This window comes from Rhagoletis pomonella, unplaced genomic scaffold (genome assembly GCF_013731165.1).
Source record: "Rhagoletis pomonella isolate Grant_MI unplaced genomic scaffold, Rhpom_1.0 Rhpom_scaffold_00007, whole genome shotgun sequence".
NCBI lineage: Eukaryota > Metazoa > Arthropoda > Insecta > Diptera > Tephritidae > Rhagoletis > Rhagoletis pomonella.
This window is the reverse complement of record NW_023458561.1, coordinates 26613539-26625071: the sequence shown is the minus strand read 5'-3', so window position 1 is coordinate 26625071 and position 11533 is coordinate 26613539. Positions and strand designations below refer to the sequence as shown.

The 11533-nt window shown below is 38.7% G+C and overlaps 2 protein-coding genes across 2 annotated transcripts in view; one reads left to right on the top strand and one right to left on the bottom strand.

Moving 5' to 3' along the window:
- Positions 1–370, top strand: part of LOC118743762 (ubiquinone biosynthesis protein COQ9, mitochondrial) — a 1324-nt gene extending 954 nt beyond the window's left edge. The window contains exons 2-3 of the mRNA XM_036476524.1: positions 48–257; positions 332–370. Coding sequence (XP_036332417.1) covers positions 48–257; positions 332–370 — 249 coding nt within the window. The remainder of the gene's footprint in view (positions 1–47; positions 258–331) is intronic.
- Positions 371–9724: 9354 nt separating this feature from the next.
- Positions 9725–10112, bottom strand: LOC118743676 (tyrosine-protein kinase receptor torso-like; the record flags this gene model as incomplete). Its single annotated transcript, XM_036476439.1, is given in 1 exon segment — positions 9725–10112. A coding segment is annotated over 1 exon segment (164 nt), but the record flags the coding sequence as incomplete, so codon positions are not given.
- Between the last annotated feature and the right edge of the window lie 1421 nt (positions 10113–11533).

Here is an 11533-nt window from a genome sequence, read left to right as displayed (position 1 = left end):
TGTGTCTTTGCGTGCATTTAACTAATAGTTTCTTTATATTTTCACAGTTCGGTTGGTATACACGTCGCATTGGTCTAGCGACAATATTAAAAATGACGGAACTATTTATGCTGCAGGACAGCTCGATAGATCATGCCAAAACATGGGAGTTCCTAAAGAATCGCATGGATGAAGCAGTACAAATACAAATGATGCTGTCACAAACTGAGGGAATGACACAAAATTTTACGCGTTCCTTTAACTCGGCATTTGTAACTGTGAGTAGTAATAGCAAACATTGGATCTATGTATTTACATATGTACTTATGATATCAATTCTCTGTACCACCAGGCACGCAACATATTGGGCATTGATTATACGCGTAGGTAAAGCGCACGCTCGAGTCACCAAATCCAAAACACCGCCAAGCTGAGAAAATTTCAAATATTCAATGTAGGCATAGCACATGGAAATAGCCATATAATTTAGTATTCGTTAAACGGTCTGTCTTTTTCATGCTTTCTATATTTTGTTATAGAATCATAGATCAGTGATAAACTGTTTTCTCTTCTATGCGAAACCGATTTTCTTCAAATGTTTAGCGCTTAAGTATTAAGTTTAGTTATGACAATATTTAGTTATACGTTAATAAGCTGGTACCAAATTATTGAGAGGTACTGCATCTTTTTTTTTTAGCTATTTATGTGATTTGTATGATTGTTTTGGTGTTTGCCTTGATAATGAACTCGCTCTCACGTTGACGTGTGTTTGTCCAACGACATTGCATCAATAGAAATATTTGTACATACATACCGCTCACCGCTCATGCCAAAACAAGGCGAACAGTTACCCACCTAACAATTTTGTAAATTAAATGCACTTGAAGCTAAGCAGCACAGCACATTGTTTATTACTTACCTATACCTATAGAGATGTGTACCTACCTAGACATATAGATGGAAAAAAATTAGGGGAAGATGATTGCAACTTAAAGAGACTATAAATGAACTAAAGTGCTTAAAGTGAAATTATGATAATGAATGTAAAAGTGTGAAAATACTTAGGTACATATGTATGTAGTTAGCTCTTGATATTGATGACGAACGGAATTTTACAAAGAATAAATGAAAAATTAAGACAAAGGATGAATGTTTTTTTTTTGTCTTGTATGTAACAGCAGGAATGCTGCTGGAGTGATGGTGGATATCGGTGCTGACGCCGCCGCACATACATATAGTACATATGAAACATATATGTAGCTGAAAAGAGGCCTGAAAGCCTCAAACGCTTGTTGTGAAGTTCTACTCTAAGGCTAATGGCGTTGGTATAATAGCGAAAGGTGCTTTAAACATTATCTTACATAATAAATGAGTGTCACAGTCCTAGATAGCATATAAAATTGAATCCTAGAAATGTTATGGATTACGACAAAAGAGGACAAAACGCAAAAGGACCCTGCCATCTCTTACTTACGAAAATCTTCATTAAAATGCTTGGTGATATGTTCGTTGCATTGAGTACACTGAAAACCCGAAACGTCAACGATATATGTATGTATGAACATTTGTAATCTCCAATTGCACTCAAACTTTGCAACAAATTCTAGTTTCCGGTAACAGACGAAGAGATCGGGTTGCTTCGTGAGGATCGCGATACTTTGTAGCAGGTTAAACTTTTCTGTCCAATTTGAATTAGATGCCCGTCTGAAAGTATTCGAAAAAAACGGGTTTAAAAACCGAGTCAATCATTCCAATATATAGACACGGTGCTCAAACTCGGAAAGTATTCGAAGCGGTATCCGTTTGTGGTAGTAAATAGAGGAAGAAGAACAGAAGTTGTTGTTGTTGTAGCAACAGTGCTAAATCCCCGGGGTTTCGTCCCGGGTCGTCTTCCTCCTCTGACTTTACAAGCCAGAGGCCGAGAAAGCGTCGGGGCGTGGTCCATAGAAGTTCTGGTGTCAGGGTTAGAGGTGCATGCGATGTGGTGTTGGGTGGACCCTGCCTGCATGCTGGGTATGTGTCTGTCACTTCTGGGTTCAGCCGGGAAAGATAGCTGTTAAGTCTGTGGCACCACCCTAGACGGAGTTGCGCTAGGGTGCACCTGGTTTCTCTCGAAAGTTCCGCTTCGCCGCCGTTAATGGGCAGCGGTCGGCCACCTAGGGTGTATTTTCGGGTGCTGAGACTCGTCCTGACTGCACCGGTGTGTAGCTTGTTAAGCGTCGCTCTGTAATTTTCCGCGTCGAAAGGGTGGTCTATGCACGGCTCAATGTCGGGTTCCCAGTCGAGCAGGCGGATTGTTTCGAAGCAGGGCGTTATTGGGGAGGTTTCAATGATGGCTTCCCACGAGGAACTGCTTCGATAGAAGGATGTTATGCTATTTCACCGCCAGAATCGGGCTCCAGTTCCAGCCTGACCTCTTTAGTTCAGGTGGTGGACAGTGTGGGGGTGGATTTCGCAGGGTAGATGGTGAGGCTCCTGAAAAAATTTGAGAGATCGGTGAGATAGTCAGTGTTTTTTTCCGCAAAGGCTGTCGATGTTGCCATAGTCGTGCAATCATCGGCGTAGCTCACCAAGTTAACTACAGCTGACGGAGGAGGCTGTTTTGCCATGCAGAGCCTAAATAGAGCCTGGGGGAGAGTACGCCGCCTTGGGGACCGCTTGTTTAATTTCACGCGGAATGGACTTGGCGTTTCGGAAATCGACCGATAATAGTCATCCACACAGATAACTGGTTATCCGCCGTTTCGCACGATTTAACGTGTCGAATGCCTTCAACGGGTCAACCGCGACTAGGACCGTCCTATTACAGGATGGCGTTTAGTCCTGCTTTCATTCTTGGCATTTTGCGGAATCCATTTTGGTGTTCAGATACTACGTCAGGCTGGAGAGGAGTAGTGCTTCCATTGTCTTTGCCACTGGGGATAGGAGGGAGATTGGCCGGTAAGAGTATCCTGCGTCCGCCTTCTTCACTGGCGGAGGGGATGATCCTACCCAATTTCCACATCTCGGGGATGATTAATGTGGACAGTGACAAGTTCAAAGCTTTCGTGATGTACTCGAATCACGCAGGTCCTAGATTTTTCAGCATCCAACGCCTTGGATGTTTTGGCGTTCTTGACAGCTGCGCGGATCCGATGGTATTGTCAAGTGAAAGAGCAACGTTGTCCTTGCGTTTCGTCGGATGAGAGTGATTTTACAGTCATCCACAGTTTTCTAGCTCAGGTGGAGAGATTGCAAGATTTTAGGTGCTTGTTCCACGTTTTCCGCTTATGTTCGTTTACCAGTTTACTAATGCCCTTGTTGAAACCCCTGATACGGGGATCACCAGGATTATAGTGGCGGATTCGATCACGCACCTCTGCGAATCCCACCACTCCTGCAGGGAAGACCGGACATATTTTAGCAATCCTACCGGCTGGTATGAAGCGGGCAGCTGCTGCGGCGATTATCCTGTGAATATTACGCTCAGCTACGCGCGTGCATGTTGGTGATGTTAGAGCTTTTAATTTGCGGTCTATGTGTTCCGTTAAACCATGAATAAAATCTCTAGGGTGGTCAATCGCGCCTTTTATGGGCAGGTGGTGTGATGCGAATGTGACCACTGGGTGCTACCCAATGCAATTTATCAGATCCCCGCTGGCTATAGTGATGTCTGGCGAGCTGTAGCAGTCACCCGCAATATGTAAAACGTTGAATCGTCAATTTGTTCAGCGAGCAGTGTACCAAGCTGGCCGTTGTGCGGGTTGGAGTGTCGGAGTTCGCGTTAAAATCACCTAGCACTACCCCTTCACCGCCTCCGAGTAGCGCACTTATGTTCGGGTGGTATCCAACCTGACAACTGGTATAAGTTAGTATGTATACGTTGACGACTCGAAGCTCAGAAACTCACCACTTGATTGCTTAACCGTGACACTCAATGAGTGTATCGTTAGCAACAATTCGGGAGGTAATGAGACGGTATATAATAACGGCAATATAAAGGCGATGTCGCCGCCCGAAAGCGATCTCTTCGTATACTGTTGAACTCGTCCTGAAGGCTTGAGCCGTAGTGGAGTTTGGTTTCCTGTATCGCTGCGCCGGAGATTTTGTTGTGTCTCATAAAACTGACTATATCAGCGATCTTACTTTGAAGTCCGTTGCAATTCAACTGCAATAGTTTTATTGAGCTGGGTGTGGTGAGACTTATGCGTGGGGTGAGGATGCACTGGCATGCTGCCTGAGCTGCTTGCTGTGCTGGCTGCGGCTGGCTGGTTTCAGCTGGCGTTGACGCCGGCACAGGCGTTGGGAGTTGCGGTGTAGCGCAGCAGCAGGCTGCAGTAAAAGCAGTACTCCACTCGTGATGGTGCATGAGCAGCGCTTTAAAGCTCAAACAGTCAACGACGTAGCGTAGACGTAGGTTGACGTAGACACGATCGACCTTGTGGGATTCGCGTGTTAACGAAAACTCACCACCGCATGGCGGTGACGTTGCCGTTGCTTCTCTCTCTCTCTTTCAACAGTAAATTTGATATGCTGCTACGTACGTCAACCTACGTTTACGCTACGTCGTTGACTAACTGAGCTTTGAGGTGGTACCAATTGTTGCACGCGTTGTACCTTACTGGAGTGGCATTACGTTTTGCAAGGTTAGTGTATGACGGCACTAAAGAAGAAGAAAATTCACACATGCTTCAAATTATATGCAACTTTTAATGTTCAACCACATTTTATTTTACTTAAAAAAATTAAAACAAACATTTCAAGAATTGCGCATACATAAATACGTATGATTCTATTTTGTATATTAGTAAAAGTGCATTAATATATTGCATTTATTTTTTTAAATTTTTATGATCTGTTCACAATTGCTGGTGTAGTATCTTTATTATAAACAGACAAATATTTTATTAAAAGGCAAATATCTTTTCAAATAATATTTTGCCCGCAATTTTTGTTTCAATAAAATTAAGCACGTATACATATATTAGCGTATCTACTTATAAATTTTTTAAGTTAAATTTTAAAATTCACAGTCAAAATGCATTCCAGAAGGTATTAAGTTTTTTCTCTATTTACTCTATTGTCTTGTTTTTAATTTTTTGCTTTTTGATAATTGCAAATAATGAGCTTGTAAAAATTTCTCCCATATACATATATATACATACACATATACATATATACACATACATATACATACTTATTGCATATATTATCTAATGTAAATTTATTTTATAAACATTATTATTATCAAATTTTAATTGAGCTTGTTGAATCATTTCTTACGCCGAATCTTACGATGCATTTTTATATATTTAGATGCATTTTAACCTTTATTACTTTCATTTACTAATCTCCATTTTTTATTCTATTCATTTTGTTGCTCCTCCATATGTGCTGCAAATCTCCAGTTTCGATTTTTGTTGCCTTGCTACAGTACATTTTAGACACAAAAAATTAAAATATTCGCGAAACTATGAGCAAAATATAGTAAAACTTTTCTAAAGGACTTTGAAATTTCAAAAATATGATTGATTCAAAAAAATTATTTAAAGAATTCAGTGCAATCTGGAACAACAAATAAAAGAGAAAATTTTGTAAAATTAAAAAATATTAATTTTTTAAAAATTTTTTTTATATATAGTGATTAAAAACGTTCAAAATTACTCTCCAAGCCATCAAACCAACCGGTGAAGCAATTCGCTAACGCCCTCAATTACGTTTTTTCAAGACGTAAGTGTTCCACCTGTGGAAGAAGATTCTTTTCATATGTATTCCGTATTAAACTTCCTTTCGAAAATAGTATTGATCGTTTATTTCGATTCAGAATTGTTTTGTCGAATTTGCACTAGGGTGTGTCGATAAAAAAAATTCAAAAAAGGCATAATGACTATTATTTTCAACGTGAAGATTCGAGATTATTTAATGCCGATATTTGTCATAAACAATTTTGCTATTTAAATATTTAAAGCTCAGACCAATCAGGCTCTCCACTTCTCCTGTGGAACATCCTTGAGAGCCTGATCGACCTGTTTACATATAATAAACAGGATTCCGCGAGAACAATTGAGCCTCCCTCAGCATGCCTACTTGAAGGCTAGATCTCCCGAATGCTCCATGAAACGCTTCTATCCAACAGCAAGTGCACCCCGTAGCGAGGGGTTCTTTCGCACTTTCTCTGGATCGTCGTAGTAAACGACGTTCTGAAGGAATTGGCAAGGAGAGGGTGTTGGGTTATTACCTACGCGGGCAACGTGGAACCCCTCGTCAGAGGAAATTTCTTGCAGGGTTACCTAAACATTAATGTGAATTGGTCTGAATCCATCTGCAGACCTAGAAAGACGGAGATCGTACTATTTACCGGGAGATATAAATAGTCCTTCGACAGGAAGCGTTTCACTTGTGCTTTCTGACTATAGTGAAGCCAAATGTTGAGGAATCAGTAAAAAGGGCATCAGTCTCTCTTAAATGCTGTAAATGCCACGAGGAAGAGATGAGACCTTTCTCCAAAAGTGATATATTGGCTATATGAAATCATAATTAATCTAATTATGTAATATGGGTTAATTGTCTGGTGGAATTCAAAAGAAAAGTATACTCTTGTAAATAAACCAGTGCGCATGCAAAGGGCGATCCTTGCTGGAATCATCGGAGCGCTCTGGACTACACCTATTCTAGCGCATAACGTTATGCTTAGTGTCACAGCCGTTTGATATTGCGGGTAACGTTGTCGCAGTTCGCTCCGCCATCAGGCTAAAAAAGCTTTGGTTTCTCCTTCAACCCGGCATACAAGCTCACGGCAATTCTTAAAAACTTCAACTTCTTACCGGATGAAATGAATCGGAGCTTTTCGAAGCTAACCCCGAATGGATCCTCCTCACCACACACTTCCCTCTAAATAGCAAATGGGAGCATGACAGTCTCTGGAGTAGAGGCCCAATAAATATATCCCTTCACGGATAAATCGAAGCTGGTTGGCAGAGCTGGAGGAGTAAATCTCAGCAAACGTCATATTCGGACTGCCAGATTTTTGCAGCGTTTTTCGAGCACAGGTGGTTGCTTTAAAAGAGGTACTGTGTTGCCAATGAGAAAAGTAAATATATATTCTGTTGGCCAAGGAGCAAACAGGGCGCTAGGATTGCTCATGCTGCGATGGAAATTGATCGGGGATTTCCTGACCTCTATCCCTCAATCGCCTAGAGTATTTCCAAATCGCCGGAAATTGCAGCGCTGATAAATTGGCTGGGCAGGGTATCATCAAACTGGACAAGGAAGCCATAGGAGTTTCTTAGAAAACTTGCGGACTAGCCCTGAAAAGATGGACCAAAAGACAGCGTACCGAAAATATCTCGATATGCAAAGTTGTAAGGTCTTTATAGTCGGTTGTTGACCGCATGATGTCAAAGGACCTTATGTAGCTGGCTAAGCATCAGCTTTCGATTCTTACAGATGTACGGACGGGAAACTGTCCTTAAGGAGCCCATGCGGTGTGTGACTTCGAGAACGAGGTGGAAATCATCTCAGCACTTTCTTCTCAGTTGCCCGGCGATACTAAGGTTTAAACCACTCTACGCGTCTTTCATCCAGTGGGCCCTTCTTGAGGCTTCCACCATAATCTAACCTAACCTAATCCCAATGGAAATTCGGTATGAGAGATCAACGCACAAAGTAGGTGAGGGATTTGTGGTTAGACGGAGGCTTCGACACCTCTTCAGGGGAAAGACGACAATGTGCCGAAGGAGCACTTAGGAGAAGCGTATGAGCACGTGAGATGTTAATAAAAGGTAGAAAGGTATAGCCGAAGACAGTGCGGTCCTGATTTGTCTTTATATATTTCTATTTCTAAAATTTCTCTTGTTTATCAGAATATCTGAACTTTTTTTTGCTTATTTGATTTTATTTCATATCAGATTTCTATTTCTAGACATTCTTAAAAATAAAAGTCCTTAACAGGTTAGCCGTCCAGATTTTGTGGTTGCCAGATCATAGAGGGATACAAGGTAATTGCATAGCAGATGAACTTGCGAGGAAGGAAACCTCTCTGTGTGAAGTTAATTGATCTCACTATGAGGACATGCAAATAAAAAATGGTCGACAGAACCCACTTGTAGGACGACAAAACTGTCCCAACTTCGACAGAAAAACGGCCGACTCACTCATCTATCTACATAGAACGTAACCTACTTAGGCTGATGGCGGATATGCTGGCAGATTGGGCCAGTGGGCCAATGACTTCTACCGCAACTGCCGTGATAAGGAAGAAATTCAAATCAATCTCTGTCACTACCCTGTCCTACGAAAGATAAGGAGTGGAATATTGTTATTGTATATTTCTATGTAGTCCCAACAGAATTACTATGTACTTCGGTTATGTGGTTTGAAGATGGCAAGAAAGAAATTATGACATATCCAAATGCCCGAGATTTTATTATTTTCCTTCGATTTTTTTTAACAATTCATATAAATCAAAAGAATGAGGTAAATGAATTAAAGTAATTTGTTGTTTATTTTAGCGGCATAACGAAAACGTTTGGCTTCAAAATGGATTTCATTACTATGCTAAATAGACTTAAATCTGTTTTTTTTTTTTTTTTAATTCAATATAAAAGCGTGCGAGTTTGTTTTTAGGTAAAGGCCCGTATGCAGTTCTCAAGAAAAATAGAAACTTTGCGGTTGCTGTAAATTTTCTTGAAGAAATAAAAATATACGAGCATTTTTTCTTAAGAGCTGCATACTGATTTAAGAAATTTTGTTAGAGAAAATTGCGTCATTTGATATGCATTTTTAGTTTTTCTTGAGAGTTGCAGACAGGCCTTAATAGTGAAAATAATATTCCATACATTGACAATCTAAAGTGTACAGTTTTGAAATCTATAACTGTATGTTTGTATGTGTAACAGAACTTTTTTTTGCAGTCTTCTGCCTTTTCAGCGCTCTATATTTTCTAAAAAAAAATTTTGTTTTGGTATATTTTTTGAATAGTAATTTTCATTTGGCCTATTCATCGACCACATAGCGTTCTAAAATCTCTTTTGTTATACAATTGCAATTTTTATCCCTTTGAGAGCCTCAAACTAACATTACTCTCAATTCTTTTTATTGCTGCAGTGGCTTTATTACAATTGTTTTCGCTTAACTGATATGCACTTCAATTCCTTATTTATGTATGCTTTGTTTGAATGTTTTATGCATGAATAGCAGTTGATGCTCGATTGCAATTCACTGAATGCTCTTTATGGTGGTCCAAAAATGCATGTGAAAAAGTAAAGTCGGAATTTTTATGCCCTCACCACCTAGAATAAACCTAGGAGGACCGAAATAAAATGTGCCCATATTTTTTGCTTTTGAAATAAAAAAAATATATATATATTTAGAGGTCGCTCAAATCGCTCAAAGCTTTTCATGTATTTTATATAAAAAAAAACTTTTCTTAAAAATCAATGACAGAAAACTCTGTTTCTCTTCATGAGATACCCAATAATAATACCCAATTATTTATTTAAACATTTTTTCATAGTAACTATATTTTATAGGTCCGCCAAAACTGCCAGTAAATATAATGGGGGGTTAAATAAAACATCTTTAGTATTCAAAAATGGTTAAATAAATAATTGTATAATGTTGTTTGAAGTCTTGTGAAGAGAACCAGAGTTTTTTGATTGAATAATATTGATTTTCCAGAATTCTATACCATTTCTACAAAAAGTGGGTTTTTCCATATAAAATACATGGAAAACTTTGAGCGCTTTGAGCGACCTCTAAATATTTTTTTATTTCAAAATATAAACATAGGGGTATATTTTTCGATTGAAATTCCGACTTTACTTATTTTGGACCACCCTAGCGCTCTTCCTATGACCACCATTATCTTTGATGGAAATTTGAATGTTTGTGTTTTTTGTTTGGCATTTCAGGTGCTTTCTCCTGCATTTTGTTTTTTCCTCTTTCACCTTTTCGTTTTTTTTTCTCTGTAAGTCATTTTATTTACTTCAACTACAAAGGTTTCAAATAAGAGTCATCCATATTTGATGCATCCATCATAACTTCGTCATCAGCAAGTGGCGTTTGTGGTAGTTCTTGGAATTGTTGCCTTTGTTGTTGGATTTGAATGTGTTGCTCCTGAAGCGGTCGCTTTTGGTGTTGACACTGTTCAATGCTAATGGGGAATAAAAGAAAAAAATATGTTTGACTACAAATAGACATAAATACATATATATGTACAATGTGAGAATATACGCTTGAAAACTTTGAAATATTATCTTACATATACATATCGTCGCTTGCCGTGCATACGCTTGCAAATAAACTTATTTTCTTCTAAACTTTTGAATGAATTTCTAACTGAACTTATTAAATATTATTATTAATGACTAGCAGACCCGGCGAACTTCGTCTCGCCCAAAATAAATTTTTGTTTATTGAAACTTTTTGGTCCAACATTTTCACCACCAATTCACGTCTACGATTTTCATCTGCTAAGTTTATGGTTTGGTGATCATTAGTCGCTTTCAATAACCAAACGAAAATGTTCTGTCCGTGAAGAAGTTCTTGAAATTCTCCAAATATGCAGCATTTCATAGCACAGTTAATCACAAAACGAAATAAATTTGAAGAACTTTTTCCTCTTCACTCTCTGGCGGCAACAATGATCCGGTTCTATAGTGAATCTGTCCTAGAAGCTTTATAGTACATGTAGTTGGTGGCAATTTCAAAATGGGTGCTTATCATTGTTCTACAGAAATGCAATATACATTTAGTTATTTCAGACAAAATACCTGAAAAGCTTAAACGTATAATAAAATTGGAAAATCCATTGGGCCTATCGTAACGCAGGAGAGCTCGATATACTCAATGGTGTAACAAACAGGTCGATTTAATCTGACAGTAATAACTCGACTCCAGCACCACCTGGCAACACTTTTTTGCAATAGTATTGCTCTTACCGTAAATAAGATTTTTAGTAATAACTCAACTACAATGCCAACTCGCGGCTTAAGTTTTGAAACTAAACCATCCAGAGACTCACTCAAATACACACAAAAAATTTCGTTAACATCTCTCCAGCCATTTAGGATTTCACTTATAAACAAACCTCCAGAAGAATTATAAATACTTTCAAAGATAGCTAAAAGTCCTATGGGCCAATTACAGTAAAACTGCGTCCTTAGCTTTTCTCTCTCATGTCAGGATGATTTTAAAACACATAATTTTGAGTTTAAAAGATATGATTAATTCCAAAAATTATTTAAAAAATTCAGTGCAATGTAGAATAACAATATGGGTATCAAATTACTTTACTCAGGAGTAAGGTTGCCAGATTTTTGCTCAAAATTCAGTACTTTCGACTTTTTCAGCGCTAAAAAATCAGTTCATTTTCAGCAAATCGGTCGGTGGTCCAATATTCTAGAGCTCTTCCTCTTACATAATTTCCATATCGCATTCGTGTCTTATTTCGGCTGTCGCACAGTGTTATTAACAATCGTGGAAATATGGGACTATATGTAGTTGAAGATTAAAATTAACAAAAAAAAAATACTTTTTACATAATAGGCTTCACAATTTCCAAGTACTACACTTA